Source organism: Filicampus tigris, chromosome 18, assembly GCF_054856515.1.
Source record: "Filicampus tigris isolate MCC_2025a chromosome 18, RoL_Ftig_1.0, whole genome shotgun sequence".
NCBI lineage: Eukaryota > Metazoa > Chordata > Actinopteri > Syngnathiformes > Syngnathidae > Filicampus > Filicampus tigris.
In genome coordinates, this window is record NC_141234.1 from 11,929,255 (window position 1) to 11,943,320 (window position 14,066).

Here is a 14,066-nt window from a genome sequence, read left to right on the forward strand (position 1 = left end):
CAGCTATTAAATCCCAGGAACTGATTTATATTTTTTTCAAATGTTAGCGTAAGAGTGTTTGAGAATGTCGGGGCAGTGAATGAGTTAATGAGCAACTGGCCAGTCAAAATGCAGACATCGCCAAAAAAAGCACTCTGAGGAAGTAGAACATTTTTAACACACCTGGAGAACAAACTGTAAAATATGAATATGAACAGGAACTTAGCATATATTCAAACATAATATTCAATGTCTTAAAAATGAATCAATAATTTAGAACACTGTGGCAAGTAAAGGGTGAGGAGTTAATTTGAACAACATGAAACAGTTTGTGAATTTGGATGATTATTGTTGCCTTTCTTTGGACATGCCCAGCCATTGGCTAGCAACCAGTTCAGGGTGTACCCCGCCTACTGCCCGAAGTCATCTTGGGATAGGCTCCTGCATGACCGCGAACCTCGTGACGATAAAGCAATAGATGAAGGATGTTTGGACATTATTTGTGGCATCCCCCAGGGGTCAGTGTTGGTCTCAAAATTGTTTATGAAGCACTTCTGCAAGGTATCAAAAGTACTGAAGCTGGTATTGTTTTCAAATTTCAGAAATATTTTTGGTTCAGGCAGTGATTTGAAAATCTTAATGCCAGTGTAACCCAGGGTTTGTTAAGACTATTATTTTGTTCTTATTTTCTGTTAAAGCGGAAGTCAACCCAAACATATTTTTTTTCAAGAATATGTTACCAGAAGTCCCACTATTTGAAACACGGCATTCTGATTAATTTTGTGGAATATAAATTAAGCAGCACAATGCACTCGTTTTTAGCCATCTCTGGGGGCGGCCATTTTGTCTTCTGTCGACTGAAAACGACCAATCACAGCTGACCTGTTTGCTGAATCTGAGCTGTGATTGGTCGTTGTGAGCAGTTGTGATGGATATGTCCTACGCAAGCCCCATACAAAGCATGCGTGCTGCAAATTACCACATATAGTTCATTCATTCGTTTTGCATACTGAAAACAAAATTATCTGTATTTGCTTCCTGTTTTCTAAAATGAACAAAACCAGACTAACTCCCATATCCAGATATTAAATGTTATATTCTAATATTGTACAAATAGGTGCCTTTTTCCACCAAGGACAATGAAGTGCCTGTGGCACTCCAGTGCACAGAAGGTAAGCGGAGGTGGGGAGGGCGGGACCGTGGGCGGACATGTATTTAAATGTACGGCAGGTAAGAGTGAAAATTAGTCCATCCTTGAACAGCGATCCAGTGCCATTCTCACCTGACCAACCAGGAACAGGTAAGAGAGGTTATGTCCTTATACAGATGTCACCATGCTCTCTGTGTGTCATTTTTGAACTCTTTTACCAAATGTTGTACATTTATTTTGAATATTCAGAGAGAAAAAGGACATGCCAATTTTTCCAATTTCTATTACTTGGTCAAAACAATTCATTGGCTCAGTCTGAACATAAAGGAAATATATACACACAACATAGTGCCATGTCATTCTTGAATTTGATGTTGGAAAAAATTGTAATGCTATATAAAAGATGAAATGGAAATCAATTTGGAACCTTACAAGTGTAAACCCGTAATATTAAAAACAAAACAAAACAAAAAAAACAATCGTTAAGTTCCAAGAATATGGTAGTAATATTAGTCTTTTAAACACTTTCAACAAACAACAAGAATATATGGAAAAAGTTGTTATATAAAAGGCTTGCTCCGGATTAAGTCACCACAATAAATACTGGAATTGTATTGTAGTATGAAGGTTAAGTCAGAATGCTGCGAGATTTAAAGCGGAAGTCAACCCAAACATTTTTTTTTCAAGAATATGTTCTATGCAGTCCCACTAGTTGAAACAAGGCATTCTGATTCATATTGTTTGTGGAATATGAGTTAAGCAGCAAAATCTAGGCATTTTAGGGGGCGGCCATTTTGTCACCTCTATCGACTGAAAATGACATCACAGTTGCTCAGGGCTCAGATAACAACCAATCATGACTCAGCTTCAGAAAACAGGTGAGCCGTGATTAGTCGTTACCTGAGCCCTGAGCAGTTGTTTTGTCCTTTTCAGTCAATAGAAGTGACAAAATGGCCGCCCTCTGAGATGGCTAAAAACGTGTGGATTTTGCAACTTAACTCATATTCCACAAATCCAATATGCACTAATCAGAATGCTATGTTTCAACTAGTGGGCCTGCTGGGAACATATTCTTGCAAAAAATATGTTTGGGTTGATTTCCCCTTGGAGATTTCAAATATTGATTTCAAACGTCTTCCAGCAACCTTGCAAAGATGATCAAAACATCGCTCTCACTCCTCTTGGTGCTAGTAGCTGTGTACTTGACATTTGGCATATACATCCCAAAGACAGGCAAGAGGATCCCTCAAACTCTGTCCAGAGGTTAGTGAAGATGGTCAACATCTTCCCCCAAAAAAAAGTCTTAACACATTGGGAATTTTTACTAATGTTTTTTACTGATGTTTTGATCACTTCTTTTATTACAGAATTTTCAGAATTCTTATCCATTTTATATTCCAGTTATAACAGGATATTAATAACTGGCGATTTTAATATACACATGGACAACATCTCGGACCCACTTTCCAGAGATTTTTCAAACCTTTTAAACTGCTTGGATTTTAAACAGCACGTCTTGCAGCCAACTCACAACAGAGGACACACCCTGGATTTGGTTATAACCTATGGCTTGTCTGCTGGTGTGTCCTCTGTTGTTGACTTGGCAGTGTCAGACCACTACTGTGTCTATTTTAACATCGCCAGTTTTAACCATCTAGCAGTCCCGGTCAGAACAGTGAAGAAACGCTACCTATCTTCTGAGGTGGCAGCAAATTTTATCGAGATCTTAAAAAACACTCCTGCTGACATTTTACCTGCACCCTGTGATCTTATTGTTGACAATTTTAACCTACATCTTAAATCATCATTAGATTCAGTAGCTCCACTTTTAATTAAAACAACAAAAACAAAGACTGTACCCCCGTGGAGAAACAATGCTATCAAAATATCAAAGAGAAAATGCAGGAGTGCAGAGAGGAGGTGGAGAAAAAGTAAACTTACAGTACACTATGAAATTTTATGCGAACAACTGAAATCTTACAATAAAACAGTAAAACTGGCAAGATCTTCCTATTTCTCAAACCTCATTACAGTCAATAAAAACAACCCCAGGGTTCTCTTCTCCACCTTTGAACTTTTAACTAGTTCTGATTTTAATAAGTCCCCACAGAGACCAACAGATGCTCTCTGTGAGGACTTTGCAGACCACTTCAGAAGTAAAATCGATGACATAAGATCCAGTCTTTTAGCCCGTCAAAACACAAGTTTTAATAAACCCGGACAATCATATTTACATGAGGAAACACTGGAAAGTTTTGCCCTGGTTGATGCAAGGACACTTGTTTGAGTTTTCTCCCAGGTAAACCCAACAACCTGCCTTTTGGATCCAATTCCCACATTTCTTTTTAAGACATTTTATGGATTTTTTGAAGAACAAATTTTAAATATAGTCAATTGCTCTCTTCAGACAGGCGTCTTCCCCGCCCGCTGCCTTTAAAACGGCGGTGGTGAAGCCCCTTCTGAAGAAGAGCGGTTCTGACCCGAGCGTTTTTAATAACTACAGACCCGTATCCAACTTACCGTTTTTAAGTAAGATTTTGGAAAAACTGGTTTTCATCCAGTTGAATCATTTTTTAAATACAAATAATATTTTGGAGAAATATCAATCTGGTTTTAGGATGAACCACAGTACGGAGACTGCTCTTTTAAGGATCTTAAATGATATTAGGTGCACTGCAGACGTGAGAAAACTCACAGTCTTGGTGCTACTGGATCTAAGCGCTGCTTTTGATACAGTAGATCACCAAATTTTATTAAATAGACTTAAAAATCTAGTGGGCATCTCTGGTACTGTTTTTGACTGGTTTTATTCCTATCTCACAGACCGATATTTCTTTGTAAGTATGGATACTTGTTCCTCTAAAACTCATGAAATTAAATGTGGGGTTCCTCAAGGTTCGATTTTAGGCCCCTTACTTTTTAATCTTTATATGCTTCCCCTCGGGGATGTCATCAGGGGACACGGCATCAGCTTTCACAGCTATGCTGATGACACGCAGCTGTATATTGCCGTGTCTCCTGATGACACAGGACCCATTGATACCCTTTTAAATTGCATTTTAGATATCAAGTCATGGATGGCAGATAATTTCCTACAGCTCAATGAGGACAAGACTGAGGTTTTAGTTATCGGTCCCGAAGGTCAGAGAGAGAAGCTTTTACCAAAACTACACATTTTTAATCCCTCACACTGTGTGAAGAACCTTGGCGTCATTTTTGACTCTGAGCTCAGTTTTATTCCTCATATTAAAATTGTAACCAAGATTGGTTTTTATCACCTTAAGATTATCGCCAGAGTCCGCCCGTTTCTCTCTCAGGCTAACACGGAAGTGCTGATGCATGCCTTTATTTCCTGTCGTTTAGATTACTGTAATGCCCTGCTCTCTGGCCTCCCGAAAAAGAGCATTTCACCACTGCAACTACTGCAGAATTCAGCCGCTCGGGTGCTGACGAGAACCAGAGGGCGGGAGCACATTACGGCAGTTTTGAAATTGCTGCATTGGCTCCCTGTGTGTTTCAGGATCGATTTTAAAGTACTTTTATTAGTTTATAAATGTGTTAATGGTCTTGGGCCATCTTAGTTATCTGATTTGCTTTTATCATACCAGCCCTCGCGGATCCTGAGGTCCTCTGGCGCCGGCCTTTTATTTATTCCAAGGGTGAGGACCAAAATGCATGGCGAGGCTGCATTCAGCCATTTTGGTCCTCACCTTTGGAATAGCCTGCCAGAGGATGTCAGGTCTGCAGAGACTGTTGATATTTTTAAGAGGAAGCTCAAGACACACCTTTTTAGTTTGGCTTTCAACAACTTTTAAATAATTTATCTTTTCTTTTGATTGAAGATAATTCTATGTTTTGCTTTGAATGTTTTAAAGCACTTTGAGTTGCATTTTTATGTATGAAAAGTGCTATATAAATAAAATGTGATTGATTGATTGATAATGTTCATTTCACTCCAGGATGGGGTGATCAGTTGATGTGGGCCCAGACATATGAGGAAGCGCTCTACCGGGCGTGGTCAAAGTAAGAAATAGATTGTAAAATCATTAACCTAAGTCTAGCTTTTTGTGTTGTCACTACAATGGAAATCCTGACATAACACTGACTGATCCACCGTTTCAAATGAAATTCAACCCAAACATTTTTTTTCATGAATATGTTCAATGCAGGCCCACTAGAGTTGCGACCAATCACGGCTCACCTGTTTCCTGAAGCTGAGCCTTGATTGGTCGTTACCTGAGCCCTGAGCAACTGTGATGTCATTTTCAGTGGACAGAAGTGACAAAATGGCCGCCCCCTGAGATGGCTAAAATCTGCTGCTTTAACTCATATTCCACAAATGCAATATTAATTAGAATGCCGTGTTTAGACTAATGGGTCTGCGTCGAACATATTCTTGGAAAAAAACAAATTTGTGTTGACTTCTACTTTGAGGAACAAGCCCTTGATGGTCCTCTTTCACCTGGAGGACTGTCCACACTGCTTGGGTAAGTTTAACCCTGAGGGCAAAAAAACCTTTCAGAACAAGTAAAACATTTTGTTGAATCAGGTTTCAAGACCGTTTGAACTGTTTGTTTGTTCTTCCTGCAGCACTGAAGAACGTGTTTGCAGAGGACGATGAGCTCCAACAAATCCTCGATGAGGACTTTGTTGTACTCAACCTGATGGTAGGCAGAGTTGGACATTTTACAAAAAATTTCCGGTCCGTTTATCGCCTGCAGCCGGGGTACCCTTCCGCCTTCCATCCGTCTCCCTTTTTGTCCGGCCGGACCAAATAGTAATCACCTATAGGCCGGTCCGACTATCATTTTAAACGGGCTTCCGGTAGCGTTTCCGTAGACCAACTAGCGCTCACCTGAAATAATTTTCATCGTTGTTATGGACATTTCTACAAACGGATGAAGTAGCTTCTAGTTGAAGTCTGCTGACAAAGTTTGGAACTGTTTTCTTTTTTTCCACAGTATGAAACCCAGAACGAAAATCTAGCCCCAGATGGACACTATGTTCCCAGAATCCTTTTTGTTGGTAAGACTTAATTATGGCAATGAGCAACATCTTAATTTCATAGATGATATGATCTTTTTTCATGCTAAGGTGGCCTTACTTTCCAAATCCCCATTCTGTAATGTTCTTTTACCTACTTAAAATGCTAATTAAATTAGCTGATTTTACTGCGATTATCTAGAATATTAGAAACACTTGTTAGTGTGATACAGCGCAGTGTCACCGCTGCAAACTATAACCCCAATCTTACACTGATTTCACTATTGCTCAATTAACGGCTTTTCACCCCCCCCCCCAAAAAAAAAATTTTACACTCTCTCTCTTTCGTTTTCTCAGACCCCTCAACAACAGTGATGTGTAATCTCACTGGTCCCTATGAGAACCGCTTTTACGGCTACGAACCAAGTGACATCGAACACTGTGAGATGAAACTCTGTTACTACGCCGTCGAATTGACATGAGGAACGTTGAATGTAAGTGTCTCTCTCCTCTGTTAGTGAAAAACAACACGAGGAAGGCCAAGGAACTCGTCAATTCTGAGGTTTGAGCCCGTGCTGTCAGTTCACTTTACCTGCGGAAAGAAGATCTTCTTATGACATCTTTACTTATATGCTCTTCTTTCTTACACCTGTTCAGGCACATTGTCTTTGAAATAAATTTGGAAATGTTTAGGATTTGAGTGTTTTTGTTTTAGAAACAAGGAACGAATTAGAGGAGCCGACGATTACATCAACTCATTCACTGCCAAAGATGAATTTATTCGTCTTTTCACAGTCCAGCCATTCAATCCCAGGAATTTATTTCTATTTTTTTTCCTTTTTTTTTTCAAACATTAGGGTCTGAGAATGTCGGGGCAGTGAATGAGTTAATGAGCAACTGACCAGTCATAATGCAGATATCGCCCCCAAAAAAAGCACTCTGAGGAAGTAGAGACTTTTTAACAAACCTGGACAACAAACTGCAAAATATGAACAGAAATTTAACATATATTCAAGCATAATATTCATTGTCTTAAAAATGAATCAATAATCTAGAACACTGTGGCAAGTAAAGGGTGAGGAGTTATTTGAACAACATGAAACAGTTTGTGAAGTGTGATGATTATTGTTGCCTTTCTTTGGACATGCCCAGCCATTGGCTAGCAACCAGTTCAGGGTGCACCCCGCCTACTGCCCGAAGTCAGCTTGGGATAGGCGCCTGCACGACTCTGAACCTCATGAGGATAAAGCGGGCTGTGTCATGTTTTTTTTTTTTTCTCTGCCCACAGTCTGCCTTTGTTCATTGGTGGGTGGAATCCCATTAACTAGTTGAACCTGTTGGTAATTAGCCTTGTCTGGTATTTAGGTGCAGCTCCAGCGCAAGGAAGGACTTAAGGTTAATTTTTTTTTAAGTAGTCCTGTGATTTTTGTTTCGGTTTAAGTCCAGGCCTTCCAGAACTACTTAAGTTTGTTTCTAAGTACTTCTGTGATTTTTAGTTTTCTCACAATCAACCAATCAACAGATCACTTGTTTTCTGAAGCTGAGCCATGATGGGTCATTATCTGATCCCTGAGCAACTGTGATGTCATTTTCAGTCGACAGCAAGTGGCAAAATGGTCGCCCCCCCCCCGAGATGGACAAAAACAGGTGCATTTTACTACTTACCTCATATTCCACACGCAATATAAATCAGAATGTCTTGTTTCAACTAGTGGGTCTGCATAGAACATATTCTTGAAAAAAATATATGTTTGGGTTGATTTCCAATTTGGGAACTCTCGGAAGAGGGAACCAAACAAAGATGAAACAGATAATACAAGATGATCTTTTACTCCTTCAGTGTTTTATTGTTGTTTGACAGTACAAAGTCTCAAATGGTGGATTCACAGAATTACCAGTGCAGCTCTGACACACTTGCTTATATTTACAAAAAGACATGCAAAAGGCCAAATACATGCAGTCAGAAGCAAGACAAGCTGGCAGGGTGTCAACACAAACAACACACACAACATCACACCTACCTTTTGCACTCCTTCCATTCCTCACAGCACTCTCAGACATGGTTCAAATCATAATTCAGTCAGTCATATTATAATAGAGGTTTGTGCAGGTTATTGCATTCAGTGGGACACGTTTTAAATCAACATAAAAAGAGCATAGGCCAGCTCTTTTAACACTTTCTGAAAAACAGCATCGAGTTATAAACAATAATGTCTCTTATACAGTGTACTGTTTAATTGTAGTGACAGCAAAGTTCAGTGTAAGACACACAAACTGATTCTCCAGAAAGAGACGTTTCAGTTACCGTGGTGATAAGATACGATTAAAAAAAAACCCAAAAAAAACACATACACACATTAAATTCGCATTGCCGTGTATTTACAGATAAAACCCAAAGGAAGGTCCGGTCCAGACTGAAGCTGGCGTCTGTTTCACAGGAACGCACTGGGGTTCGCTCGGGGGTCCTTCTGGTTCCTGTAGCGGTATGTGAGCCACACGCCCAGAATCTGACAGCACGACACAAAGACAATCAGATACCCGTCGTTATGAAAGTATCATGTGTTTGGAAATATATCCTTAGTGATTCCAGTGGAACCACTATGCTAGAACGTTCCGTCGTTTCTACATTATTCTAAATTAGACCTATGTTTTTGTTGTTGTTGTTTTTATGAATACGTCACACAGAATTGGTGGGGTTTTTTTTTTTTTTTTGTGATGCCAAAGGAAGGCCCTGCCCTCTTGACAAACAAGTGTTAAAGCGGAAGTCAACCCAAACATTTTTTTTTCAAGAATATGTTCCCAGCAGTCGCGCTAATTGTAACACGGCATTGTGATTCATTTTAAATTAGTGGAATATAAATTAAGCAGCAAAATGCACTCGTTTTTAGCCATCTCTGGGGGCGGCCATTTTGTCTTCTGTCCACTGATAATACCATCACAACTGCTCACAACAACCAATCACGGCTCAGATTCAGAAAACAGGTCAGCCAATCACGGCTCAGATTCAGAAAATAGGTCAGCTGTGATTGGTTGTTATGAGCAGACAAAATGGCCGCCCCCAGAAATGGCTAAAAACAAGTGCATTTTGCTGCTTAATTTATATTCCACAAATTTAAAATGAGTCAGAATGCTGTGTTACAATTAGTGGGCCTGCTGGGAACATATTCTTGAAAAAAATATGTTTGGGTTGACTTCCGCTTTAAGAGAATTTAGAAGAAAAAACAATACACTGAAGTTACAAGAAGTAAGCAGAGCAGAATCGGTAAGACTGCAGCGTAACCATACACTGAATGTTGGTCAAGGCTCACCTCGGTAAAACTGAAAAAGAGCCCAGTCCCTCCTACAAAACGCAGAACTTCATCTGCATGTTCCTGGATCTTATCAGCACATGGCAAACAGGAGTGATTGGGGAAACAGGCCTGCAGGTGAACACAAGAACAAGCACTCACAAAGCTGATAGCTGACTAAGTCGACGGGTGTTTATCACTTCTAAAGTGCACCACACCGCAAGTCTTTGCTATGATAGGTCCAAAACTAGGACAAAAACATTAAGTTTGACTTGCTGCTATTGTTGGAGGAGCAAGGAACCAAACGTACGGCATCACAGGTGGCGTTGAGGTCAACCTGTCGGAAGCCGCAGCAGTTGAGGCTCTTTTCTACGTCCCTCTGGGTGCTACGGGAGTTATTCCAGCCGACCTCTAGCAGATGATCCTGGGAGAGCACATCAGCAGTGTTTACACATTAATGATAGGTGAAGATCATTTCAAAACAATATAATTATTTATTCTATTATTGTATCAATAATCCCATCAATTAAACAAATAATCAGATTCAATTTTATTTTCCCTTAAAGGAAGACAAGATGGCGTTTCCCCCTGCTATTTATTAACCAATTTTAATTGTTTATTTGGTAATGTTTAGTGATTAAAAAAAAACAACAAGTAAACAACAATGAAAGGGGAAGTCAACCCAAACATATTTTTCAATAATATGTTCTATGCAGGCCCACTAGCTGAAAAAAAGGCATTCTGATAAATATTGTGTTTGTGGAATATTAGTTAATCCATCCGCTTTTAGCCATCTCTGGGAGCGGCCATTTTGTCATTTCTGTCGACTGAAAATGACATCACAGTTGCTTAGGCTCAGGTAACGACCAATCACGGTTCACCTGTTTTCTGAAGCTAAGCCATGATTGGTCATTATCTGAGCCCTGACCGACTGTGATGTCATTTTCAATTGACAGCAAGTTACAAAATGGCCGCTCCTTAGATGGCTAAAAACAGGTGGATTTTGCTGCTTGACTCATATTCCACAAACGCAATATTAATCAACTAGTCAACTAGTGGGCCTGCATAGAACATATTCTGCATAGAAAAAATGTTTGGGTTGACTTCCGTTTTAAGATATATCACACAAGAGATGTTGTACTCGGCAACCTTTTTGAAACTGATTCAGTGATATTTCCAAAGGGCAGGTGCTTCAGAGTACCGCTCCAGAGTTTCTTCAGTACAAAACAATGTTAGGTATTTCCTCATTTTAGGTTTGTTACCAGCATTTCTACAAATTTGACCAAGATTGCCTGTTATGTTTTTCATTAGGTCAGACTTCATAAGTCCCTTTCGAGAAATGTCTTATCTCACGGCGGTCTGGAATGCAGCATGGCTTTCTTTGGACTTATTCTTTTCATTTCACCTGTTGCTCTTTGTTGATAGCCAAACAGGCACTGGAAACAGAGACCTGCACGATAAACACCATGAACAGGATGATCATGTACTAAGATTCAGAGTCAAGGAACAAACCCACACATTACACAGTACAAAAACATCCCGCTTGGCAAACAACAGTTCTGTATTGACTTGACTAAACTGCGAAGCCCGATACGGAGCAGAGCTTTTACCACAGAGTGAAATTTGATGCTGCGCTAGGTCATACTGCGCACGGACAATTAATGGAAAACATTCTCCAAATTGCGATTACTCAGCAACCGATTCCACCATCAAAATGCTTAGGGATCATTTAATGGATAATTATGCTTATGCCTAGTTTTAAATACATAATAATAAACACTGGCTTTGAAACAACAAGATGGAGTAATTTTACCTTTACAGAAAATATTCTTTATTTTCTCTGGATTGTGTTTACACCAAGCATTGTGGGTGGAACAATAAAAGCAGTGCCAATTTTCTTAGATTATACGACATCAGATCAGCATGAAGCGGCGTACCTCACAATTGAATTCCACGAAACGGAAGACGAATGCCTCATAGTAAGCAAGGAAACAATTCGGCATTGTGCGAGGAGAGGGCATTTTGTGTGCTGGCCATTCCATTCCAATTGTGACGCAGAAGAGACGATATTGTGTTAACCAATAAACATACTAGCTAACATTCTAGTGCCAAAATAAAGAAGAGGATGGATGGATGTTATTTTGGTATTTTGGTTGCCTGACAGTCCCAGAGCAGTGTTGCGTTGAAGTCAGAAGGTGCGTCTACAGTAATAGGAGAGGGGCTGGCGGAGTGATTTCAGAGTGCTATCAGCTTTAAGCCAACCAGTAGGAAATGCTGATTAGCTGCTACGTAAGCACTTCGAAATATGGGCAAGTTTGTACCTGGGTGCTGTCTGAAGTAGGGGTGACTCCCATTTTTGACCAAAAGTGTAGACAACATGGGATTGAGCCATGTAAAGGATACAAAGAAGAGGAGGACTTGGTGGTGCTTCATGGCTCCGATGAGGCCAGCCAGAGCAACAAAGAAGAGGAAAACGCCCACTCCTATGACTCCACCCACCACCTGGAAACTGGAGACCAGACCGAACCACTTCCCCCATGCTGCGATTCCAATCATCAGCAGGCTCACCATCTGCAGGATAGAGGGACAATTGTGGAAATGTGACTGCTGCTGTTATGAAAGTATGTTATGAAAGATTCGGAAATCACACAATGATGTTCCTGAAAAGAATTAAACATCTAAAGTCAGTCACCCCTGAGGTCATACAATGTGGACTTTGACCCAGATTTACGTGAAAAATATGATTAGCAGTGAAGTTAGCTCTGGATTTAGCCACATGATTTTCACCATTACTCAGACTTACTTAAAGTGGAAGTCAATTCAAACATTTTTTTTCAAGATTATGCTCTATGCAGGCCCACTAGCTAAAGAAAGGCATTCTGATAAATATTGCGTTTGTGGGATAAGAGTTAATCCACCCGTTTTTAGCCATCTCAGGGAGCGGCCATTTTGTCACTTTTATTGCCTGAAAATGACATCACAGTTGCTCAGGGCTCATGTAACGACCAATCATGTCTCAGCTTCAGAAAACAGGTGAGCCAGTCAGTCAAAAGAAGTGACAAAATGGCCGCCCCCAAGATGGGCGGATTTTGCTACTTCACTCATATTCCTCAAAGACAATATTAAACAGAATGTCGTGACATATTATTGCAAAGATTTTTGGAGGGCTTGACTTCCTCTTTAATTCTCAAATATATCCTAATTTGTCTATAAAAAAAAATCTGATTAAAATCACATTATTATTTTTTTTATAAATGCAGACATAAAATCAATGAGTTTTACAGAACATTTTTGTTTCCTTACCACCCAAGTCAATTTGATCTGGGGTGTGTTGAATTACCCCAAACCGTCAGAAAAATAGGCACATTGTTTATATACTATATTATTATATATTACCATCACTTCCTGACATTTTATCACAAACGTGTGAAACAAGCCATTTTGGTGTACATTTGAATTCTATGTCTTGATTTTTTTTGACCCACAAAATGCTCGATTACATCATTTTAAGGTGGGTGCCAGTGTTCCAGGTGAATGTTCCCAGGCCTGCACTTTACTCGCTCACGAGCAGGTGCAATGTCCACAAGAGTTTAGCTGAAGTCATAATGGATCTCCCTTTGAACCCAGCAGCCAAGAAGCACAGCAGATGCAAACGTCATGCAGCTGTTTATCTTCCTGCCGTGGCTCATTCTCAATGTTCTCAGTCGCTCAACATTACAGCTGATTGCAAATCACGTGTCACTTGTAACATAAATATTTCAAGATTCTGGTGTAATTTATAGCAAAAGATTTGACCTGAATTGTTTCTTACTTATAGAGGATGAAACTGGAGACAAAGATAAAGAGGCAGGACATCCTGAAATTTCAGTAAAAAGGGCAATGGGAGGAAATGACCTCAGAAGGCTGATTCTGCCACTGTGCTGTAATAGCGAAAAAGCTGCCTTTTTTTGTTGTTGTTGTTGCTTCTATGGTCACACACTGAGCATCTCACAAGGTTCCGTAGTAAATAATTGATTCGGCAAGTGCGTGACCTCATCCCAGGACGTTTTGCATTTCTATATTTATTCCTTCCCAAGAGAGGGAACGCGCATCGCTAGGAACTTCAGTCATTTAGTAATGACATAATCCATATGGTGCAGTGTGATGTGTTGGATACTCACAACATAGAGGATGTTGAGCGCGCACAGGGAGTGTTTGGAGCAGGTGAATCCAGCGCAACCCATTTTGGACAATAGATCAAACAATAAATAGATAGGAGAAACACGTTTCAAATAGAAATATATTCACTGCCTATATCAGGACAAGCCTAAAGGTCTCCCGGGAATATTTCAGCAGCGATGGGAGGCAATCCGGCAGAAGGTCCAACCTAGAAACGTTGGTCAGCGTCACGTCGCCGTAAGAGATGGGGGGAAAAATAGACATATAACGGAAGTGGCACAGTTAGTTTTCAAAATAAAGAACAAATAATGACGACATGCAAAGTAGTCTGACCCACATGCATTTTATACAAATGCTCAGTCAGTAATGAGGTTTCGATTTTTTTTAATAACAGATGGTTTGGTAACAAAAATGTAGAGGATCGTATCATACACGAACTTTCCAGCATGCTTTGTAAATAGTATTAAGTTAAACGCAAAATAGGGCATTGCAATAGTTTCAAGACTTAT

The 14,066-nt window shown here is 39.9% G+C and overlaps 2 protein-coding genes across 2 annotated transcripts; one reads left to right on the top strand and one right to left on the bottom strand.

Moving 5' to 3' along the window:
• Positions 1-1,244: 1,244 nt before the first annotated feature.
• On the top strand, positions 1,245-6,833 carry LOC147132553 (anterior gradient protein 2 homolog). The gene is made up of 7 exons (XM_086014660.1): positions 1,245-1,279; positions 5,089-5,152; positions 5,564-5,616; positions 5,720-5,796; positions 6,091-6,154; positions 6,470-6,553; positions 6,631-6,833. The coding sequence occupies exons 2-7, from the start codon at positions 5,106-5,108 to the stop codon at positions 6,678-6,680; spliced, it is 375 nt and encodes a 124-aa protein (XP_085870786.1). The 5' UTR covers positions 1,245-1,279; positions 5,089-5,105; the 3' UTR covers positions 6,681-6,833.
• A 1,100-nt stretch (positions 6,834-7,933) lies between these two features.
• Positions 7,934-13,808, bottom strand: tspan13b (tetraspanin 13b). The gene is made up of 6 exons (XM_086014437.1): positions 13,560-13,808; positions 11,803-11,970; positions 10,805-10,885; positions 9,710-9,823; positions 9,421-9,531; positions 7,934-8,619 (listed from the first exon to the last, which is right to left on the bottom strand). Exons 1-6 carry the CDS (start codon positions 13,620-13,622, stop codon positions 8,545-8,547), a joined length of 612 nt encoding a protein of 203 aa, XP_085870563.1. The 5' UTR covers positions 13,623-13,808; the 3' UTR covers positions 7,934-8,544.
• Positions 13,809-14,066: the final 258 nt, after the last annotated feature.